General features: G+C 38.1%; 1 protein-coding gene across 1 annotated transcript in view; it reads right to left on the bottom strand.

The window, feature by feature from the left end:
- Positions 1-25,480, bottom strand: part of CCDC186 (coiled-coil domain containing 186) — a gene marked incomplete in the record, with an annotated part of 217,930 nt that overhangs the window by 157,411 nt on the left and 35,039 nt on the right. Inside the window, 1 exon segment of the mRNA XM_053692695.1 lies at positions 16,400-16,526. Coding sequence (XP_053548670.1) covers positions 16,400-16,526 — 127 coding nt within the window.

Here is a 25,480-nt window from a genome sequence, read left to right as displayed (position 1 = left end):
GATGATGTTCCTTGTGGATAGGAATATGTAGATACGCATCCTTTAAATCCACCGTGGTCATGAATTGACCTTCCTGGATGGAAGGAAGAATTGTTCGAATGGTTTCCATTTTGAACGATGGAACCTTGAGAAACTTGTTTAGGATCTTGAGATCTAAGATTGGTCTGAACGTTCCCTCTTTTTTGGGAACTACGAACAGATTGGAGTAGAACCCCATCCCTTGTTCTCCTAAGGAAACAGGATGAATCACTCCCATTTTTAACAGGTCTTCTACACAATGCAAGAATGCCTGTTTTTTTATGTGGTCTGAAGACAATTGAGACCTGTGGAACCTCCCCCTTGGGGGAAGCCCCTTGAATTCCAGAAGATAACCTTGGGAGACTATTTCTAGCGCCCAAGGATCCAGAACATCTCTTGCCCAAGCCTGAGCGAAGAGAGAGAGTCTGCCCCCCACCAGATCCGGTCCCGGATCGGGGGCCAACATCTCATGCTGTCTTGGTAGCAGGTTTCTTGGCCTGCTTTCCTTTGTTCCAGCCTTGCATTGGTCTCCAGGCTGGTTTGGCTTGAGAAGTGTTACCCTCCTGCTTAGAGGACGTAGCACTTGGGGCTGGTCCGTTTCTGCGAAAGGGACGAAAATTAGGTTTATTTTTGGCCTTGAAAGACCTATCCTGAGGAAGGGCGTGGCCCTTGCCCCCAGTGATATCAGAGATAATCTCTTTCAAGTCAGGGCCAAACAGCGTTTTCCCCTTGAAAGGAATGTTAAGCAATTTGTTCTTGGAAGACGCATCCGCTGACCAAGATTTTAGCACGAATTCTGTCCATAATCTCCTCATAAGAAGAAGAATTATTAATGATCGCCTTTTCTAGCTCATCGAACCAGAAACACGCGGCTGTAGTGACAGGGACAATGCATGAAATTGGTTGTAGAAGGTAACCTTGCTGAACAAACATCTTTTTAAGCAAACCTTCTAATTTTTTATCCATAGGATCTTTGAAAGCACAACTATCTTCTATGGGTATAGTGGTGCGTTTGTTTAGAGTAGAAACCGCCCCCTCGACCTTGGGGACTGTGTGCCATAAGTCCTTTCTGGGGTCGACCATAGGAAACAATTTTTTAAATATGGGGGGAGGGACGAAAGGTATACCGGGCCTTTCCCATTCTTTATTTACAATGTCCGCCACCCGCTTGGGTATAGGAAAAGCTTCGGGGGGCCCCGGGACCTCTAGGAACTTGTCCATTTTACATAGTTTCTCTGGAATGACCAAGTTCTCACAATCATCCAGAGTGGATAACACCTCCTTAAGCAGAGCGCGGAGATGTTCCAACTTAAATTTAAATGTAATCACATCAGGTTCAGCTTGTTGAGAAATTTTCCCTGAATCTGAAATTTCTCCCTCAGACAAAACCTCCCTGGCCCCCTCAGACTGGTGTAGGGGCACTTCAGAAACAATATCATCAGCGTCCTCATGCTCTTCAGTATTTTCTAAAACAGAGCAGTCGCGCTTTCGCTGATAAGTGGGCATTTTGGCTAAAATGTTTTTGATAGAATTATCCATTACAGCCGTTAATTGTTGCATAGTAAGGAGTATTGGCGCGCTAGATGTACTAGGAGCCTCCTGTGTGGGCAAGACTGGTGTAGACGAAGGAGGGAATGATGCAGTACCATGCTTACTCCCCTCACTTGAGGAATCATCTTGGGCATCATTTTCTCTAAATTTTGTGTCACATAAATCACATCTATTTAAATGAGAAGGAACCTTGGCTTCCCCACATTCAGAACACAGTCTATCTGGTAGTTCAGACATGTTAAACAGGCATAAACTTGATAACAAAGTACAAAAAACGTTTTAAAATAAAACCGTTACTGTCACTTTAAATTTTAAACTGAACACACTTTATTACTGCAATTGCGAAAAAGTATGAAGGAATTGTTCAAAATTCACCACAATTTCACCACAGTGTCTTAAAGCCTTAAAAGTATTGCACACCAAATTTGGAAGCTTTAACCCTTAAAATAACGGAACCGGAGCCGTTTTTATATTTAACCCCTTTACAGTCCCTGGTATCTGCTTTGCTGAGACCCAACCAAGCCCAAAGGGGAATACGATACCAAATGACGCCTTCAGAAAGTCTTTTCTATGTATCAGAGCTCCTCACACATGCATCTGCATGTCATGCTTCTCAAAAACAAGTGCGCAATACAGGCGCGAAAATGAGACTCTGCCTATGATTAGGGAAAGCCCCTAGAGAATAAGGTGTCCAATACAGTGCCTGCCGGTTATTTTACAAAATTCCCAAGATTAAAATAATTCCTCAAGGCTATGGAGTATAAAATATGTTTATATATAAATCGATTTAGCCCAGAAAATGTCTACAGTCTTAAAAAGCCCTTGTGAAGCCCTTTTTTTCTGTCTGTAATAAAAATGGCTTACCGGATCCCATAGGGAAAATGACAGCTTCCAGCATTACATCGTCTTGTTAGAATGTGTCATACCTCAAGCAGCAAAAGTCTGCTCACTGTTCCCCCAACTGAAGTTAATTCCTCTCAACAGTCCTGTGTGGAAACAGCCATCGATTTTAGTAACGGTTGCTAAAATCATTTTCCTCTTACAAACAGAAATCTTCATCTCTTTTCTGTTTCAGAGTAAATAGTACATACCAGCACTATTTTAAAATAACAAACTCTTGATTGAATAATAAAAACTACAGTTAAACACTAAAAAACTCTAAGCCATCTCCGTGGAGATGTTGCCTGTACAACGGCAAAGAGAATGACTGGGGAAGGCGGAGCCTAGGAGGGATCATGTGACCAGCTTTGCTGGGCTCTTTGCCATTTCCTGTTGGGGAAGAGAATATCCCACAAGTAAGGATGACGCCGTGGACCGGACACACCTATGTTGGAGAAATGAGACTTAAATAATGTGGAGACAAAAGCGACGCCCATATTTTTCGCGCCAATAAGACGCCCACATTATTTGGCGCCTAAATGCTTTTTGGCGCCAAAATGACGCCACATCCGGAACGCCGACATTTTTGGCGCAAAATAACGTCAAAAAAAGACGCAACTTCCGGCGACACGTATGACGCCGGAAACGGAAACGAATTTTTTGCGCCAAAAAAGTCCGTGCCAAGAATGACGCAATAAAATGAAGCATTTTCAGCCCCCGCGAGCCTAACAGCCCACAGGGAAGAGTCAAATTTTTGAAGGTAAGAAAAAATGATTAAATCAAATGCATTATCCCAAATATGAAACTGACTGTCTGAAAATAAGGAAAGTTGAACATTCTGAGTCAAGGCAAATAAATGTTTGAATACATATATTTAGAACTTTATAAACAAAGTGCCCAACCATAGCTTAGAGTGTCACAGAAAATAAGATTTACTTACCCCAGGACACTCATCTACATGTTTGTAGAAAGCCAAACCAGTACTGAAACGAGAATCAGCAGAGGTAATGGTATATATAAGAGTATATCGTCGATCTGAAAAGGGAGGTAAGAGATGAATCTCTACGACCGATAACAGAGAACCTATGAAATAGACCCCGTAGAAGGAGATCACTGCATTCAAATAGGCAATACTCTCCTCACATCCCTCTGACATTCACTGCACGCTGAGAGGAAAACCGGGCTCCAACTTGCTGCGGAGCGCATATCAACGTAGAATCTAGCACAAACTTACTTCACCACCTCCATCGGAGGCAAAGTTTGTAAAACTGAATTGAGGGTGTGGTGAGGGGTGTATTTATAGGCATTTTGAGGTTTGGGAAACTTTGCCCCTCCTGGTAGGAATGTATATCCCATACGTCACTAGCTCATGGACTCTTGCTAATTACATGAAAGAAAATTTCTTAAATATAGGGGGAGGAACAAAAAGGTATGCCGGGCTTTTCCCACTCTTTATTTACTATGTCCGCCACCCGCTTAGGTATAGGAAAAGCGTCGGGGGGCACCGGAACCTCTAGGAACCTGTCCATCTTGCATAATTTCTCTGGAATAATCAAATTGTCACAATCATCCAGAGTAGATAATACCTCCTTAAGCAGTGCGCGGAGATGTTCTAATTTAAATTTAAATGTCACAACATCAGGTTCAGTTTGATGAGAAATTTTTCCTGAATCTGAAATTTCTCCCTCAGACAAAACCTCCCTCATGGCCCCTTCAGATTGGTGTGAGGGTATGACAGAACAATTATCATCAGCGTCCTCTTGCTCTTCAGTGTTTAAAACAGAGCAATCGCACTTTCTCTGATAAGTAGGCATTTTGGATAAAAGATTTGCTATGGAGTTATCCATTACAGCCGATAATTGTTGCATGGTAATAAGTATTGGCGCACTAGATGTACTAGGGGCCTCCTGCATGGGCAAAACTGGTGTAGACACAGTAGGAGATGATGTAGTATCATGTTTACTTCCCTCATTTGAGGAATCATCTTGGGCAATATCATTATTTGTGGCAGTACTGTCCTTACTTTGTTTGGACGCTATGGCACAATTATCACATAAATTTAAATGGGGAGACACATTGGCTTTCATACATATAGAACATAGCTTATCTGAAGGTACAGACATGTTAAACAGGCTTAAACTTGTCAACAATGCACAAAAAACGTTTTAAAATAAAACCGTTACTGTCACTTTAAATTTCAAACAGAAAACACTTTATTACTGAATATGTGAAAAAGTATGAAGGAATTGTTCAAAAATTACCAAATGTTCACCACAGTGTCTTAAAGCCTTAAAAGTATTGCACACCAAATTTCAGAGCTTTAACCCTTAAAATAACGGAACCGGAGCCGTTTTTCAATTTAACCCCTATACAGTCCCAGATACAGTCTTTGCTAAGACCCAACCAAGCCCTGAGGGGAATACGATACCAAATGACGCCTTCTAAAAGCTTTTTCAGAGATTCTTAGATCCTCACACATGCATCTGCATGCCCTGCTCTCAAAAAACAACTGCGCATTAATGGCGCGAAAATGAGGCTCAGTCTATGACTAGAAAGGCCCCCTGACTGAAAAAGGTGTCCAATACAGTGCCTGCCGTTTTATAAACGTTCCCCAAGATTATAAATGTCAATAGTTAGCCTAAATTTGAATAATATGCACAAATAAAGCAATCGATTTAGCCCAAAAAAATGTCTACCAGTTTTTTAGCCCATAATAAGCCCTTTATTCTGTTTGTTTTTGACTAAGAAAATGGCTTACCGGTCCCCATGAGGGGAAATGACAGCCTTCCAGCATTACACAGTCTTGTTAGAAATATGGCTAGTCATACCTTAAGCAGAAAAGTCTGCTAACTGTTTCCCCCAACTGAAGTTACTTCATCTCAACAGTCCTATGTGGAAACAGCAATCGATTTTAGTTACTGTCTGCTAAAATCATCTTCCTCTTACAAACAGAAATCTTCATCCTTTTCTGTTTCAGAGTAAATAGTACATACCAGCACTATTTTAAAATAACAAACACTTGATAGAAGAATAAAAACTACATTTAAACACCAAAAAACTCTTAACCATCTCCGTGGAGATGTTGCCTGTGCAACGGCAAAGAGAATGACTGGGGTGGGCGGAGCCTAGGAGGGATCATGTGACCAGCTTTGCTGGGACTCTTTGCCATTTCCTGTTGGGGAAGAGAATATCCCACAAGTAAGGATGACGCCGTGGACCGGACACACCAATGTTGGAGAAATTATGTACTGTAGTTTTAGTGCCTAAAGCGGTTTGATAAATTTAGATACAGATTATCCCTTTAAAAAAATATTTAAGGGGTCCCCCAAGCAAGTACATACTAAATAAACATAATAGCAATGTAAAAACATAACCAATACATAACACAAAAAGTCTCACAATCATCTATGCAGTACCTATGATGACAAATTAATCAGCACACGATAATACACCTAGCAAGAGACAATGCTATAGACCCTCATATCCAAGTTAATATAGTTTTAAAACATTTCTGAGTACTTGCCGGCATGTACAGTTAGATATTCATTTCTTGTAATTGTAAGTTGTATTATTTATGAGGGACATTGCAGGTTATAGACACCCATGTGTCTGCTAAACAAAATGATACAATTATCTATAACAAAAAGGTCAGTAAGGTTTGCTGTCAATGCATATTTAAAAGGGACATTCTAGACAAAATTAAACTTTTATGATTCAGATAGGACGTGCAAATTTAAACAACTTTCAATTTGTGAAAAAGAGAGAGATCATCTTAGAGCCATGAGAAAATATAAAAAGTATAAACTTTATTTTAACCTTTAAAATTATGAAGCATAAAAATGGACACGGAAAGTCTAAGCCCAAGTACTGGTCTAACTTTCAATTTACTTTTATCAAATTTGCTTTGATCTCTTGGTATTCTTTGTTGAAACCTAAACAAAGGTAGCCCCATATGTTAATTTCTAAGCCCTTGAAGACTGCCTCTTATCTCAGTGAATTTTGACAGTTTCTCACAACTAGACAGTGCTAGTTCATCTGTGTCATATAGATAAAATTGTGCTCACTCCTGTGGCGTTATTTAGTCAGCACTGATTGGCTAAAATGCAAGTCTGTCTAAAGAACTGAAATAAGAAAGCAGTCTCCAGAAGCTTAGGTACAAGGTAATCACAGAGGTAAAAGTGTATTAATATAAAACTGTTGGTTATGCAAAATTGGTGAATGGGTAATAAAGGGATTATCTATCTTTTAAAACAAAGATTCTGGGGTAGATTGTCCCTTTAAAGCTTGCAACCTGGCGGCTAGTTATTTCCGCCTTCTTGTGGGTGTGATTTTCTATATAGACAGATATAAGCAAATTCAGGATACAGATTCTAAGTTTTTAAGAAGTTTTTAATAAAAGGAATATACTGGGGTATGCTGGCTTTCAGTTTCAGATGTGAAACATTTCTATTCTGATGTATGACTGAATTGGATCAAGATTTATACTGGCTGTATATTAGATTTGTATAGCTGCAGCGTAAAGATTTGTGTATCTTGTAAAAAGTACAACAACCCACAATGTAACAATGCACTTTGTCTGGGCATTTTTCAAGCTAAATACTTAAAGGGACACTAAAGCCAAAAAAACATAATTTATGTAAGAACTTACCTGATAAATTCATTTCTTTCATATTAGCAAGAGTCCATGAGCTAGTGACGTATGGGATATACATTCCTACCAGGAGGGGCAAAGTTTCCCAAACCTCAAAATGCCTATAAATACACCCCTCACCACACCCACAATTCAGTTTAACGAATAGCCAAGAAGTGGGGTGATAAAAAAGTGCGAAAGCATATAAAATAAGGAATTGGAATAATTGTGCTTTATACAAAATCATAACCACCACAAAAAAAGGGCGGGCCTCATGGACTCTTGCTAATATGAAAGAAATGAATTTATCAGGTAAGTTCTTACATAAATTATGTTTTCTTTCATGTAATTAGCAAGAGTCCATGAGCTAGTGACGTATGGGATAATGACTACCCAAGATGTGGATCTTTCCACACAAGAGTCACTAGAGAGGGAGGGATAAAATAAAGACAGCCAATTCCTGCTGAAAAAAATCCACACCCAAAATAAAGTTTAACGAAAAACATAAGCAGAAGATTCAAACTGAAACCGCTGCCTGAAGTACTTTTCTACCAAAAACTGCTTCAGAAGAAGAAAATACATCAAAATGGTAGAATTTAGTAAAAGTATGCAAAGAGGACCAAGTTGCTGCTTTGCAGATCTGGTCAACCGAAGCTTCATTCCTAAACGCCCAGGAAGTAGAAACTGACCTAGTAGAATGAGCTGTAATTCTCTGAGGCGGAGTTTTACCCGACTCAACATAGGCAAGATGAATTAAAGATTTCAACCAAGATGCCAAAGAAATGGCAGAAGCTTTCTGGCCTTTTCTAGAACCGGGAAAGATAACAAATAGACTAGAAGTCTTACGAAAAGATTTCGTAGCTTCAACATAATATTTCAAAGCTCTAACAACATCCAAAGAATGCAACGATTTCTCCTTAGAATTCTTAGGATTAGGACATAATGAAGGAACCACAATTTCTCTACTAATGTTGTTGGAATTCACAACTTTAGGTAAAAATTCAAAAGAAGTTCGCAACACCGCCTTATCCTGATGAAAAATCAGAAAAGGAGACTCACAAGAAAGAGCAGATAATTCAGAAACTCTTCTGGCAGAAGAGATGGCCAAAAGGAACAAAACTTTCCAAGAAAGTAATTTAATGTCCAATGAATGCATAGGTTCAAACGGAGGAATAGCTACCAAAAGTTTACAGCAGATACACTTAGCTTTGGTAGATTCAGCACTTGACAGCGATTTTCCTGTAGTATCTTCTGACTCAGATGCAACGTGAGACATCTTGCAATATGTAAGAGAAAAAACAACATATATATAAAGCAAAATTGATCAAATTCCTTAAATGACAGTTTCAGGAATGGGAAAAAATGCCAAAGAACAAGCTTCTAGCAACCAGAAGCAATAAAAAATGAGACTTAAATAATGTGGAGACAAAAGTGACGCCCATATTTTTCGCGCCAAATAAAACGCCCACATTATTTGGCGCCTAAATGCTTTTTGGCGCCAAAAATGACGCCACATCCGGAACGCCGACATTTTTGGCGCAAAATAACGTCAAAAAAATGACACAACTTCCGGCGACACGTATGACGCCGGAAACGGAAATAGAATTTTTGCGCCAAAAAAGTCCGCGCCAAGAATGACGCAATAAAATGAAGCATTTTCAGCCCCCGCGAGCCTAACAGCCCACAGGGAAAAAGTCAAATTTTAAGGTAAGAAAAATGTTAAATTAAAATGCATTATCCCAAATATGAAACTGACTGTCTGAAAATAAGGAAAGTTGAACATTCTGAGTCAAGGCAAATAAATGTTTGAATACATATATTTAGAACTTTATAAACAAAGTGCCCAACCATAGCTAGGAGTGTCACAGAAAATAAGACTTACTTACCCCAGGACACTCATCTACATATAGCAGATAGCCAAACCAGTACTGAAACGAGAATCAGCAGAGGTAATGGTATATATAAGAGTATATCGTCGATCTGAAAAGGGAGGTAAGAGATGAATCTCTACGACCGATAACAGAGAACCTATGAAATAGACCCCTTAGAAGGAGATCACTGCATTCAAATAGGCAATACTCTCCTCACATCCCTCTGACATTCACTGCACGCTGAGAGGAAAACCGGGCTCCAACTTGCTGCGGAGCGCATATCAACGTAGAATCTAGCACAAACTTACTTCACCACCTCCATCGGAGGCAAAGTTTGTAAAACTGAATTGTGGGTGTGGTGAGGGGTGTATTTATAGGCATTTTGAGGTTTGGGAAACTTTGCCCCTCCTGGTAGGAATGTATATCCCATACGTCACTAGCTCATGGACTCTTGCTAATTACATGAAAGAAATGTATATCATGATTCAGATAGAAAATACAATTTTAAACAACATTCCAATTTACTTCTATTATCTAATTTGCCTCATTCTTTAGATATCCTTTGTTGTAGAAATAGCAATGCACATTGGTGAGCCAATCAGACAAGGCATCAATGTGCAGCCACCAATCAGCAGCTACTGAGCCTATCTAGATATGCTGTTCAGCAACAGATTTCAAGAGAATGAAGCAAATTAGATAATATAAGTAAAGTAGAAAGTTGTTTAAAATTGCATGTTCTTTCTAAATCATGAAAGAAAAAAAATCTGGGTTTAATGTCCCTTTAAAAGGGACAGTGTACTGTAAAATGTTCTTTTTAATGTATTCTCAATTATCTATTTTACCTGCTGGAGGTTGTATCCACACCTATACTGATGGTTTCAATAAGTATTTGCTATGGAAAGCTGTGTAAACAACCAGGAGAAAAACCAGCTAGTTCATATTAAAAAAATAAACCTAAAGGAACAATTTCCCATTCATTTTATGCTCTTCAGCTGGTAAAACAAGTCATTGGAAATACAATATAAAAACTATTTTACAGTGTGCTGCTGTCTTTGTAAACACAACAAAATGATGGTTACTCAGAAAGGTTATACCTATAGGAAAACTATCAAAAGATGGACAGATGAAAATAAACTAGGAACTAGGCTTAGTTTTGGGAGGTTTAAATTACTGTTATAATAAATTACCATGTTTTTTTGTGTTGCCACTATTAGTGACATATTGCATATAATTATAATTCCCTAATTTGTAATTATCAATGTTTTAGATTGGTTGGTTTGTTGTTGTTTTTTTTTTTTTGGGGGGGGGGGAGTGAATTGGCTTGTACCATTTGCCGCAAACTGCAGCATTTTGCAGGGTTTGTTTCACTAACAAACAAGTTTTGCTAATGTCTACTGAATATCTTTCATCTACAGAAATTATGTGATTCATGATAACATTTTTATAAAGATTGGAAATAAACTGTAAAGTTGGTAACAGTAATACAATATTAGTAGGCGTTCCTGTTTGTTACCCATCGTTATTACTTGGCACAGCCAATAAACCGAGCATTCTACAGCTTGTGGTCTCAGCCTTGTTCTTTAGTTGCTCGTTAAAATACAATATTATAGTTGGTCTCACGATTATGGATACCGATTCATTAAAAAAAATATATAATACAGATTATAAATGTATAAAATCTGAATCAAGTGCACTAGCTACATCCATCAACATCTACCGGGGTGCATATGCATATGAAAATACACAAGACAATAGTGAAAATTAATGCAGCACTCACCGGATTTTTCAAAAGATTTAAAACGTCACCTTTATTCTAACAATGTAAAACGCCATATCCCAAACGTTTCAGTGTCCAACTGACCCCTTTATCAATGGGCAAACAAAATGATAAGTGCGGTATACCATGTAGGCTCCCACACCCCTATTTATACCAATCATATAGTGCTTCCGTTTATTGAAGCCAATCATATCATCCGTCCGTATCGCACACGCAGACCCAACTCAAAACAATAGCCACATGGCTAATTAGACAAGCCAATGATAGCGGATCACGTGACCATAACGTCATCTGTAAATAACATCTGCGAGACCTGCACATAGCTCATATGATCGGATTCATCACCCAGTGTATGCATCAACATATGTACATCATATAACAAACGAATGTACTGATGTATATTTAATACAAGTACTATTAACTTAATTCAAATAAAATGCAAAAATCAATGTAGGATCTTAAAACTGCTAGCCACTTCATGCCACTAATAGTATGGTAGAGCCACTCCTAATAGCACAATTTTAGTCAACTCCAGTACTCCAAAGGGCAAGCTCATCAACCGCTGTCATCCAGTTAATTCATTAAAATAGATTGAAGTCAAGCATATATACACAAACACACACAGACATATACTGTATAGATAGATAGATAGATAGATAGATAGATAGATAGATAGATAGATAGATAGATAGATAGATAGGAGAGAGAGATTTTTTAAAAAGGTTTACTTTGATCTCTACTACAATACAATGTAGCTTTGGAGTATGTTAAGAGCGAGTTTCACATAACAGAGGAAGGTGTGTCAGTAGCAAACAACATGATTGACCCAAATAAAGAAACACTGACGTGTTAACACACAAGGAGAGGTAACAGGAATGTTTACCTGTCTATAAGAGTTAGTTACCTTTAGAATAACGTAACACAGGGTTGACATACAAGTATGAATTTTAGAAGCCAGTAGAATTAATCATGCAGTTTCAGGGGTCAGACAAGAAGGTTTATATTCAGATGTATGTAAAATAACCCAAAACATTAGGAGCAAGTGACATTGTTTGAGTTATGATTCCTGAGACTTGTGAAGCTGATTCCTAATAAACTCATGCACTTTACAAGCTTTAACAACAGGAAGCTCAAATGTATTTATAGCTCTAATGATTAAATGCATGTGGGTAGCGTATGATACATTAGCACTAAGGCATCACTGTCATTCCAAATTGTGCAGCACAAGGTTTTAATTTTTGCCTAATAAAGAAACATTTTTCAGAGCAATTTTTTTTTTGTTTTTGTTAAAATAGTTTTTTTATTAAGGTTTTGGTATTGATATACAACAACAATAATTGTTCAACATGTTATGTCAGAAGTGTTACATAAGTCTTTACAATTTCGATCCAGTCGGATAGTGATTTAATCATCTCTTAACATACTGCTATAGGTAGACAACTGACAATTTGAAACCTCATTTTAACGTATAACTTATACAACAATGATAGCTATTATGTTATCCACTCCTGGGATAACAAATAAACAGTTTACATTTGGTAGCTATTCATTAGACCTTTGGAGTGTTTGTGAACTTAACTGGTGTAATACGTTGATTGTAATCTGTATAGATAGAGGGTTTTTTTTATTAGAGAGTCGAAAGAGGAGAAGAGAAGAGAAGAAAAGAAAGAAAGAAAGAAAGAAAGAAAGAAAGAAAGAAAGAAAGAAAGAAAGAAAGAAAGAAAGAAAGAAAGAAAGAAAGAAAGAAAGAAAGAAAGAAAGAAAGAAAGAAAGAAAGAAAGAAAGAAAGAAAGAAAGAAAGAAAGAAAGAAAGAAAGAAAGAAAGAAAGAAAGAAAGAAAGAAAGAAAGAAAGAAAGAAAGAAAGAAAGAAAGAAAGAAAGAAAGAAAGAAAGAAAGAAAGGGAAAAGGTGAGATATATTATCTAGGAAGTATCTAACAACAACAAAGTTTTTATAAAGAGAGTGTTCCAGGATTGCCAAATTTCAAAATTTAATTAGATTTTGTTTGCAGCTTGAAAAGCATACTGTTCCATACATTTCATGTATTCCATGATATTACGGATATGGGTGAAGGACGGAGGGGAGATCTGCCTCCATTCTCTAGCGATTGCTAGCTTTGTGGCCATTAAAAGCTATATCGTTAGGAATTTATCCAGATCCCCAAGTTTGGGGGATCCATGATGAAGGAGACCCAGGGCTGGATTGAATTTTCAGAGCATTTTATATGGATTTAATACAAAATAGAAAAAGGTAGAGAGCTTAATCTTAAACTATTTACATCTGAAGAAAGATACAAGTATTTTATAACATGACAAAAGCATTGTAATAAACACTAACTGCTTATCAAACTTTGAACTTTGCGCAACATGAATTAATCATTAGAAGACTGAAACAAGAATATAATACTTGACAAACCCGTGAAACTGTCTTTACAAAAGCAGTTTTTACAGCAACATTAGGAAAGCAATAGCCCTTCTGCGCTTATCTAAAGAGCAGAGGGAATGGTTTCTTGAAGACAACTGCTGAATGGGCCGGAAGCTGCCCTGAGCTATCATTGTGTGACATTTATTATATAATTATTCTGCCTTCAGTGACCCAATAAACAAGCCATGAATTGAGTGTAAAGTTTGATTGTTATTGGCCTTGGAGAAATACAAGTTGGTTGTAAACAGATGGACCTTTGAAGAAGAAAAAAAAGCAAAGAAAAAAAAGTCCAGAAGAACAGAAAATTACCGAGGATGGATTAGAAAATAAATACATAAAAATAAGAAAAAACGTATATTGTTTTGGCATTTAGAGAACATATTTACAAAAGGCTCCAAAAATTAGAAAACACAACACTAAATAGTTTTAAAAAACAAAACAAAAAAACAACAACATGTCTTTGACTAGGAACGAGTGTCTCTCTTTTTGGTGTTCAACATAATTATCCCACCATTAAAAACATGTGCACGTCCACTGATCCTTCCCGCAAGATAAAAAGCACAGGGAGTTGTTACTGCTTAAAGGAACACTTAAAACAAAATTAAACTGTCATGATTCATATAGAGCAGCAATTTTAAGCAACTTTCTAATTTACTTCTATTATCAATTATTCTTCATTCTCATGGTATCTTTATTTTAAAAAGCTAGAAAGTAAGCTTAGGAGCCGGCCCATTTTTGGTTTAGCACCTGGATAGCGCTTGCTGATTGGATGGCTACATTTAGACACAAATCAGCAAGCGCTACCTAGGTACTGAACCAAAAATGGGCCAGCTTCTAAGCTTTTTAAAATAAAGATACCAAAAGAACAAAGAAAAATTGATAATAGGAGTAATTTAGAAAGTTGCTTAAAATTGCTGCTCTATTTAAATCATGAAAGTTTAGTTTTGACTATACTATCCCTTTAAGGCTCATTTAATTTTTAACCTTCGTAGATGAGAAGGAGCATACATGCATATTCACTTAGAGTGCACAAAAAATTAACCTGTCATGATTCTTTTGCAATGTAGGAGTATGTCCCTCACATCCAGTACTCTGCGTAGTGAGATAAATAACTCACAAGAAGAAGAAATATCACATTTTTGTAAGTTTTTGAGGGACCTCGTGATACTGACGAGACATCGCGCCAGAGGGGAGAAATTCAGATCTTCAGACCCTACGTTTTTTTTATATTGCCTTTTTATTCTGCAATCCTACTGTACGTAATGGTCTTTTAAATTTTAGAAGGCAGAGGCACAGAGATGGATCCCCTCTTATGTATACAAAATGACTACTACACAAATGATAAAACACAATAGATTTTACTGCAATTTAAACGATGATCGGATACTATCTACATAAAATTATCCATTAAAGTCTTCAGGGATTTTTTTGTGCTAATTGCTTAGTAAACAAGTAGCATCTTTCCACCATTGTGCTCTGACTGCATATTAATACCTGAAGTGTTAGACAAAGTAAGATATTGGACCTACTCAATGACTTATCTCTAATTTACCTCTATTAATGCATTTTCTATTTTTATAAAAATAACATATTCAAGTTTCTAAATAAAGGCTTAGAAAAAGCAGAGTGACCAGGCACCAAGGATATTTCTAACCCCGCTGTACAGTGCGCACTGCTGACTAGATCACTTCACTTTGATGTTTAAATAATAACTTTTGTGGCATAATTTGCTTCTTGAAGTGATGACCTCTGCTGTGTGCACTTTCAGTTTTCAGAGCTGGAAATTGCAGTCTTTTCAGAGTTAAAAGGACAGTAAACACCTTAATATTTTAATATAAAATGTTTATTTAGACAAAATGCAACAAACTTTGCATTATTAGCGCTGCAGAATCTGTTGGCGCTCTACAAATACCAGATAATAATGATAATTATAATTTCATTATTTATTTTGTCCCCTTTCCATATAATTTAGCTCTGAAAATTGAGGATTTTCTAACTCACTTCAGGCAACGACAATGACAGCAGACCCATGGAAAGTCAGCTGTGTATAATTAAAATCCTGACATACCTGCTACCTGTGTTAGCGATACATCATCTGTGTCATGTTTTTCAGGCTGCTATATACTAAATATCTGGCTGCCTTATTTATTTATTTACCTGATCTTTCCTGCTTCATAGGAGGGACTTGGTTTCTAATTAATTTTGCTGATAATCAATGATCATTTTACATTTAAGCAACATCACATTTTGCTTTGACACACAAACATGTATAGTGCAGTTTCTTTTTATGCACGGGCAGTAATCAGTGGAAAGAGTTTCCTTAAATATTAGTATCAATGTATATAACAATTTTGATTAATAATGGTATCTGTTTTACTTTTTAAGCTCTCGTAAACGTAAGCCAATGTCTAAATGATGAAATCAACCACTAAATGGTACTGACAAACAACCACAAGATGGGATTTTATACTTTTTTGTTAAAACAAAATATAATTTGTGGTGATTATGGCCAGATGAGACAGACACATCTGGTTCCTCCTCATTATGCTCTTATGGTAACAAACAGTAAAACAATGCAAAGGATACGGGCAGAGGTAAAGCAGTTTTTTTATAAAAAGTATTATACATTACAGATTGTTCTAGATGTTAATGAGATACATATAGTCCTGTATTAAATAAATAGGTTTTACTTTTTCTTAAATTATTTGCTACTGTTCAGATACATGAAAGAAAATATTACTTACAATGCGCCATAAAAAAAACATACAACAAACAACTTAAAGGGACATTAAACACTTTGAGATGGTAATATAAAATGATAAATTGTATATAATAAAACAACTCTGCAATATACTTTCATTATTTATTTTGTCCTCTTTGCCTGTAATTCCATTCTGAAATTGTGAGCTTTTCAGTTCCTGTTAGAAATGGAAGTGCAGAACACTGTTAAATCCAGCACAACCATTGGCTGCACACTCTAGTGACCTATGTATAACTGTCCCTAATTGGCCACAGCAGAGAAGGTAACACAAGTTACAACATGGCAGCTCCCAGTGTTTTATAGGCATTAAAACTTTACACTTTGTCACTTTTTAAATAACTAATGAAACTTTAAAAAAATACATCTACATGTTAGTCATGGACTAATCTTTTCTTTGAATGCATCATTCTATCTAGCATGTTTTTAGTGTTTAATGTCCCTTTAAGCTGTAGAATACACACAAATTAACAGCTAGAGCACAATATCACCTGCTTTATGGAGCTCAGGTGCAGTTTTTCAGTCTCTGTCCGTCTTTTCAGCTCATCCCTTAAAGTGTCTTTTTCAGAGCAGATCTCCAAGATCAGTTCTTGATGTTTCCGATTCTCCTCAATCAATCTGTGAGAGTTAAAGGGACAGTCTAGTCAAAATTAAACTTTCAAGTTTCAGATAGGGAATGCAATTTAAAAAACTTTCCAATTTACTTTTATCATCAAATTTACTTTGCTCTCTTGGTATTCTTTGCTGAAGGCTAAACCTAGGTAGACTCATATGCTAAGCACTTAAGCCACCTCTCATCTCTGAACATTGACAGTTTTTCACAGCTAGACAGTGCTAGTTCATGTGTGCCATATAGATAACATTGTGCTCACTTGTGGAGTTTCCTATAAATCAGCACTGATTGGCTAAAATGCAAGTCTGCCAAAAGCACTGAGATAAGGGGGCAGTCTGCAGAAGCTTATATACAAGGTAATTACAGAGGTAAAAAGTGTATTACTAGAACTGTGTTGGTTATGCAAAACTGGGGAATGGGTAATTAAGAGATTATCTTTTTAAACAATAACAATTCTGGAGTAGACTGTCCTGGATATGTAGTGAGGCCATAGATGAAAACAGCACCAGACATGATTGTTGCGCAGAACAAATTCACACCGGTAGGTACACAGGTAGGTACACAGGTAGGTACACAGGTAGGTACACAGGTAGGTACACCGGTAGGTACACAGGTAGGTACACAGGTAGGTACACAGGTAGGTACACAGGTAGGTACACCGGTAGGTACACAGGTAGGTACACAGGTAGGTACACAGGTAGGTACACCGGTAGGTACACCGGTAGGTACACCGGTAGGTACACCGGTAGGTACACAGGTAGGTACACAGGTAGGTACACAGGTAGGTACACCGGTAGGTACACAGGTAGGTACACCGGTAGGTACACAGGTAGGTACACAGGTAGGTACACCGGTAGGTACAAAACAGTCACACAAAAACAACTCATAAAGAGCTTCAGGACTTAGCTATAGTCCTGTGTTTCTGTATTATTAAATCATATTATAGATTTTTTCCCCCCAAAATGAATTCATACAATGTTTGTGCTAATTATGGTTGATCTAAATAAATTGTAGCAGGCACATTAATTAACACATTTATGATGTTAAAAAAGATGATGCGTGTCTGGAGAATTACATGGCAGGAAATAGTGCTGCCCTCTAGTGCTCTTGCAAATGGATAACATTTTTGTAAAACTGCTGCCATATAGTGCTCCATAAATGGTCAGTCTGGCTCCTAAGCTTACACCCTGCTTTTCACCAACAGATACCAAGAGAACGAAAATAAATTGATAATAGAAGTAAATTAGAACTTTGTTTAAAATTGCACGCTCTATCTGAATCAAGAAAGAAAAAAAATGGGTTTCATATCCTTATAAAGGGACAATAAAGTCAAAATAAAAACTTGATTCAGATACAGCATTTAGTAAAAAAAAAAAAAAAGCTAATACTGCATACGTTTACAAGTCTGTTATTGGCTGATAGTCACATGAAACTGGGGGGGGAGGGAAATAGAATGAAAATTTTAATCAGTTTATTTGAAATTTAGAATAGTATTATTGCATTGTCTTTTTATTATACATTTGTTTATTATGCAATTCAACTGTATTTAACCTTTTAACGCCGTTATGCCGTTCTATGCCGTCATAATTACACTGGGCTTTAGAGCCGTTATGACGGAATAGAACGTCATAGCCAACGGCTGTCCTGAAGCCTTCTGCGCTTCCTGGATTTGATCGTGGTGTGGAGGGCATTCCTAGGGTTATAGGGACGTCCCCCAGACTCGATCCAATAATTGAAATCTTGCGATCGTGTGCACAATCGCGTGATTTCAATTTGTCTACATCTGAACAGTTGTTCTGATGTGGACACTTTAACCCTGGCAGGAAAGGGTTAAAAGTCCTCTAAAACAAATAACCAGTATTAGGGCTCATTCAGAAATAAATACCATTGTATTACATGGGCACTTCTCACTTTATAACGGCTGAAGACAGAAGTATTTTATGGGCATCATTTATGTTGTTTATACAAACAGTCAATGTAAGATGAGTTAGATGAGCAAAAGTGTCAAATTTGTAAAATTTGGAAAAAGTATGAAGAGAAGACCAAGTTGCAGCCTTGCAAATCTGTTCAACAGATGCCTCATTCTTAAAGGCCCAAGTGGAAGCCACAGCTCTAGTAGAATGAGCTGTAATTCTTTCAGGAGGCTGCTGTCCAGCAGTCTCATAGGCTAATCGTATTATGCTACGAAGCCAAAAAGAGAGAGAGGTAGCCAAAGCTTTTTGACCTCTCCTCTGACCAGAATAAACGACAAACAGGGAAGACGTTTGACGAAAATCCTTAGTTGCCTGTAGATAAAATTTCAGGGCACGGACTACATCTAGATTGTGTAGCAGACGTTCCTTCTTCGAGGAAGGATTAGGACACAAAGATGGAACAACAATCTCTTGATTGATATTCCTGTTAGTGACCACCTTAGGTAGGAACCCAGGTTTAGTACGCAGAACTACCTTGTCTGAATGAAAAATCAGATAAGGAGAATCACAATGTAAGGCAGATAACTCAGAAACTCTTCGAGCCGAGGAAATAGCCATTAAAAACAGAACTTTCCAAGATAACAACTTGATATCAATGGAATGAAGGGGTTCAAACGGAAAACCCTGTAAAACATTAAGAACTAAGTTCAAACTCCATGGCGGAGCAACAGTTTTAAACACAGGCTTGATCCTAGCTAAAGCCTGACAAAAAGCTTGAACGTCCGGAACTTCTGACAGACGTTTGTGTAAAAGAATGGACAGAGCTGAAATCTGTCCCTTTAAGGAACTAGCGGATAACCCCTTTTCTAAACCTTCTTGTAGAAAAGACAATATCCTTGGAATCCTAACCTTACTCCATGAGTAACTCTTGGATTCGCACCAATATAAGTATTTACGCCATATTTTATGGTAAATCCTTCTGGTAACAGGCTTCCTAGCCTGTATTAAGGTATCAATAACTGGCTCAGAAAAACCACGTTTTGATAAAATCAAGCGTTCAATTTCCAAGCAGTCAGCTTCAGAGAAGTTAGATTTTGATGTTTGAATGGACCCTGGATCAGAAGGTCCTGTTTCAGAGGTAGAGACCAAGGCGGACAGGATGACATGTCCACTAGATCTGCATACCAAGTCCTGCGTGGCCATGCAGGTGCTATAAGAATCACTGATGCTCTCTCCTGTTTGATTCTGGCAATCAATCGAGGAAGCATCGGGAAGGGTGGAAACACATAAGCCATCCCGAAGGTCCAAGGTGCTGTCAAAGCATCTATCAGAACCGCTCCCGGATCCCTGGATCTGGACCCGTAGCGAGGAAGCTTGGCGTTCTGACGAGACGCCATGAGATCTATCTCTGGTTTGCCCCAACGTCGAAGTATCTGGGCAAAGACCTCCGGATGAAGTTCCCACTCCCCCGGATGAAAAATCTGACGACTTAAGAAATCCGCCTCCGAGTTCTCCACTCCCGGGATGTGGATTGCAGACAGGTGGCAAGAGTGAGACTCTGCCCAGCGAATTATCTTTGATACTTCCATCATTGCTAGGGAGCTTCTTGTCCCTCCCTGATGGTTGATGTAAGCTACAGTCGTGATGTTGTCCGACTGAAACCTGATGAACCCCCGAGTTGTTAACTGGGGCCAAGCCAGAAGGGCATTGAGAACTGCTCTCAATTCCAGAATGTTTATTGGAAGGAGACTCTCCTCCTGATTCCATAGTCCCTGAGCCTTCAGAGAATTCCAGACAGCGCCCCAACCTAGTAGGCTGGCGTCTGTTGTTACAATTGTCCAGTCTGGCCTGCTGAATGGCATCCCCCTGGACAGGTGTGGCCGATAAAGCCACCATAGAAGAGAATTTCTGGTCTCTTGATTCAGATTCAGAGTGGGGGACAAATCTGAGTAATCCCCATTCCACTGACTTAGCATGCACAATTGCAGCTGTCTGAGATGTAGGCGTGCAAAAGGTACTATGTCCATTGCCGCTACCATTAAGCCGATCACCTCCATGCATTGAGCTACTGACGGGTGTTGAATGGAATGAAGGACACGGCATGCATTTTGAAGCTTTGTTAACCTGTCTTCTGTCAGGTAAATCTTCATTTCTACAGAATCTATCAGAGTCCCCAAGAAGGGAACTCTTGTGAGTGGAAAGAGAGAACTCTTCTTTTCGTTCACCTTCCATCCATGCGACCTTAGAAATGCCAGTACTAACTCTGTATGAGACTTGGCAGTTTGAAAGCTTGAAGCTTGTATCAGAATGTCGTCTAGGTACGGAGCTACCGAAATTCCTTGCGGTCTTAGTACCGCCAGAAGAGTACCCAGAACCTTTGTGAAGATTCTTGGAGCCGTAGCCAATCCGAATGGAAGAGCTACAAACTGGTAATGCCTGTCTAGAAAGGCAAACCTTAGATACCGGTAATGATTTCTGTGAATCGGTATGTGAAGGTAAGCATCCTTTAAATCCACTGTGGTCATGTACTGACCCTCTTGGATCATGGGCAAAATTGTTCGAATAGTTTCCATCTTGAACGATGGAACTCTTAGGAATTTGTTTAGGATCTTTAAATCCAAGATTGGCCTGAAAGTTCCCTCTTTTTTGGGAACTACAAACAGATTTGAGTAAAACCCTTGTCCTTGTTCCGACCGCGGAACTGGATGGATCACTCCCATTAATAAAAGATCTTGTACGCAGCGTAGGAACGCTTCTTTCTTTATTTGGTTTGTTGACAACCTTGACAGATGAAATCTCCCTCTTGGGGGAGAGGATTTGAAGTCCAGAAGGTATCCCAGAGATATGATCTCTAACGCCCAGGGATCCTGAACATCTCTTGCCCAAGCCTGGGCGAAGAGAGAAAGTCTGCCCCCTACTAGATCCGGTCCCGGATCGGGGGCCCTCGATTCATGCTGTCTTAGGGGCAGCAGCAGGTTTCCTGGCCTGCTTGCCCTTGTTCCAGGACTGGTTAGGTTTCCAGCCTTGTCTGTAGCGAGCAACAGCTCCTTCCTGTTTTGGTGCAGAGGAAGTTGATGCTGTTCCTGCTTTGAAATTACGAAAGGAACGAAAATTAGACTGTCTAGCCCTAGGTTTGGCTTTGTCCTGAGGCAGGGCATGGCCTTTACCTCCTGTAATGTCAGCGATAATCTCCTTCAACCCGGGCCCGAATAAGGTCTGCCCTTTGAAAGGTATATTAAGCAATTTAGATTTAGAAGTAACATCAGCTGACCAGGATTTTAGCCACAGTGCTCTGCGTGCCTGAATGGCAAATCCGGAATTCTTAGCCGTAAGTTTAGTTAAATGTACTACGGCATCTGAAATAAATGAGTTAGCTAACTTAAGGGTTTTAAGTTTGAGTGTAATCTCATCTAGTGTAGATGATTCAAGTGTCTCTTCCAGAGACTCAAACCAAAATGCTGCTGCAGCCGTGACAGGCGCAATACATGCAAGAGGTTGCAATATAAAACCTTGTTGAACAAACATTTTCTTAAGGTAACCCTCTAATTTTTTATCCATTGGATCTGAAAAAGCACAGCTATCCTCCACCGGGATAGTGGTACGCTTAGCTAAAGTAGAAACTGCTCCCTCCACCTTAGGGACCGTTTGCCATAAGTCCCGTGTGGTGGCGTCTATTGGAAACATTTTTCTAAATATCGGAGGAGGTGAGAACGGCACACCGGGCCTATCCCACTCCTTAGTAACAATTTCAGTAAGTCTCTTAGGTATAGGAAAAACATCAGTACTCGCCGGTACCGCAAAATATTTATCCAACCTACACATTTTCTCTGGTATTGCAACTGTGTTACAATCATTCAGAGCCGCTAACACCTCCCCTAGTAATACACGGAGGTTTTCCAGCTTAAATTTAAAATTTGAAATATCTGAATCCAGTCTGTTTGGATCAGAACCGTCACCCACAGAATGAAGTTCTCCGTCCTCATGTTCTGCCACCTGTGACGCAGTGTCTGACATGGCCCTAATATTATCAGCGCACTCTGTTCTCACCCCAGAGTGATCACGCTTGCCTCTAAGTTCTGGTAATTTAGCCAAAACTTAAGTCATAACAGTAGCCATATCCTGTAATGTGATTTGAAATGGCCGCCCAGATGTACTCGGCGCTACAATATCACGCACCTCCCGAGCGGGAGATGCAGGTACTGACACGTGAGGCGAGTTAGTCGGCATAACTCTCCCCTCGTTGTTAGGTGAAATATGTTCAGTTTGTACAGATTGACTTTTATTTAAAGTAACATCAATACAATTAGTACATAAATTTCTATTGGGCTCCACTTTGGCATTAGCACATATAGCACATGTATCTTCCTCTGAATCAGACATGTTTAACACACTAGCAATAAACTAGCAACTTGGAAATGCTTTTCAAGTAATTTACAATAATATGAAAACGAACTGTGCCTATAAGAAGCACAGAAAAAATTATGACAGTTGAAAATAAATAAATTATAGCATCAAATCTTTGTAAGAAATATACAATTTTAGCAAAGGATTGTTCCCATTAGCAAAGGATAACTAACCCTGGCAGCAGAAAAAATACACAAATAAACATTTTTTATCACAGTCAACTACAATCTTCACAGCTCTGCTGTGAATGATTACCTCCCTCAAAAAAAGCTTTGGAGATCCCTGAGTTCTGTAGAGATGAACCGGATCATGCAGGAAGAAAATTAACCTCTGACTGAGTTTTTTGATGCGTAGTAAAAGCGCCAAAAATGGCCCCTCCCCCTCACACAAAACAGTGAGAGAGATCAGTAAACTGCTTTAATTTAAACAAAACTATTGCCAAGTGGAAAAAATAGTGCCCAAAACATTTTTTCACCCAGTACCTCAGAGAAATAAACGTTTTTACATGCCAGCAAAAAAACGTTTAACCTCAATAAATTAATTGTTATTTAAAACCTATTGCAAGTCCCTGCAAATTAGGTTAAGTCTATGCATACAGTATAAATCCAGTGAAGTACCATTCCCCAGAATACTGAAGTGTAAAATATACATACATGACAGCCTGATACCAGCTACATCTACTGCATTTAAGGCTGAGTTTACATTATAACGGTATGGCAGGATTTTCTCATCAATTCCATGTCAGAAAATAATAAACTGCTACATACCTCTTTGCAGATTAATCTGCCCGCTGTCCCCTGATCTGAAGTTTACCTCTCCTCAGATGGCCGAGAAAAAGCAATATGATCTTAACTACTCCGGCTAAAATCATAGAAAAAACTCAGGTAGATTCTTCTTCAAATTCTACCAGAGAATGAATAACACACTCCGGTGCTATTATAAAATAACAAACTTTTGATTGAAGGTAATAAACTAATTAAATCACCACAGTCCTCTCACACATCCTATCTATTCGTTGGGTGCAAGAGAATGACTGGAGGTGACGTAGAGGGGAGGAGCTATATAGCAGCTCTGCTGGGTGAATCCTCTTGCACTTCCTGTAGGGGAGGAGATAATATCCCAGAAGTAATGATGACCCGTGGACTGACCACACTTAACAGGAGAAATACACATTTTTAGCAACAACAACAAAAAGCTAATTGAAAGCAGTTAATTTCACTGCTATTAAGGGTCCCTATAATGCATTTCTAATAATAATAATAATAATAATAATAATAATAATAAAAATCGTTTTTACTTTCTTAAATATTAGATCTATGTAATTATGACCACAATTTTCTCTCCATCTTTGGTTTTGTAATCATTTTTTTTACATTCAAATTTTGTACAAGAATTAAAAAGCTTGAGCAATACTTTTTTGCAAAAAAATAAATAAAAATACAAGGCACAAATAATAAAAAATAAGATACAATTCTTTAACGAGTTCTAATATTTCCAGTTGGGGAGGTGGCTGATTTTACTATTTAAAAAGGACCACTAAAGTTAAAATTAAACTTACATGATTTAGATAGAGCGCACATTTTTTAAACAACTTTCCAATTCACATACATTAACCAAATATGCACAATATTTTTACATGCACACTTTCTGAGGCACCAGCTCTTACTGAGCATATGTATACTCATCTTATGATTGGCTGATGGCTGTCACATGATGCAGCGGGAAGAAAAATAAAACTAACAAATTTGTCAGAAAAAAAAAATAAAAAAAATCTAGTACTCATGTGAAATGCAACTTAGTGCATTTGCCTCGTCTATTATACATGTAATTATACAATTCTACTATGTTTAGTGGTCCATAAAGGGACATGAAACAAAAAACATTTTCTTTCCTGATTTAAATAGAACATACAATTTTAACCAACTTCCCAGTTTATTTCTATTATCAAATTTGCTACATTATTTTAATATCCTTTGCTGAAGTAGCAGCAAGTTGAACACATCCAGTCAGCCAATCACAAGAGACAAATGTCTTTAGGCACCTATCACCAGCTAGCCTGCCACTAGTGTAGGATATGTGCATATTCTTTTTAAACAACTGATTACAAAAGAACAATGAACATTTGAAAGAGAAGTGAATTTAAAAGTGCCTTAAAATGACTGAATCATGCAAGTTTAATTTTGACATTTCTTTCCCTTTAACTACATCATTGCTTTCCTTGGATGAAGTAAATCAGTTATGCAGTTTACACATTTCTAAATGCAGATTATAATTTTGAAAAATACACACATATTACTGAGTAGAAGTTTGAGAACATTTTTTTCCATCAGGAAACACAAAACCAACTTTAGAAGTCAGACAGAAAAAAAAAGCATTTCAACAAAAGATTCTTCTCTTGTGACAATCTAGCAGTACAGACACAATGAACAAGTAACCACAGCACAGGAAAATAGGCTTACTGTGTGACCGATACACCTATGTACGGAACAGTGGGGGCTATAGCTGTGCAATTATATGAGGCTATGCACTAGGTAAATCGCATAAGGCTGGAATTTGTTGTCAAAACTAACACAAAAGAGTCCAAAATGGCTTCCTTAACATGTCATGTCAGCCACACAAACGCTCCAGCTCAGCCCAGAAGC

This window comes from Bombina bombina, chromosome 9 (genome assembly GCF_027579735.1).
Source record: "Bombina bombina isolate aBomBom1 chromosome 9, aBomBom1.pri, whole genome shotgun sequence".
In the NCBI taxonomy this organism is placed as follows: Eukaryota; Metazoa; Chordata; class Amphibia; order Anura; family Bombinatoridae; genus Bombina; species Bombina bombina.
This window is presented reverse-complemented; position numbering and strand designations above follow the sequence as displayed.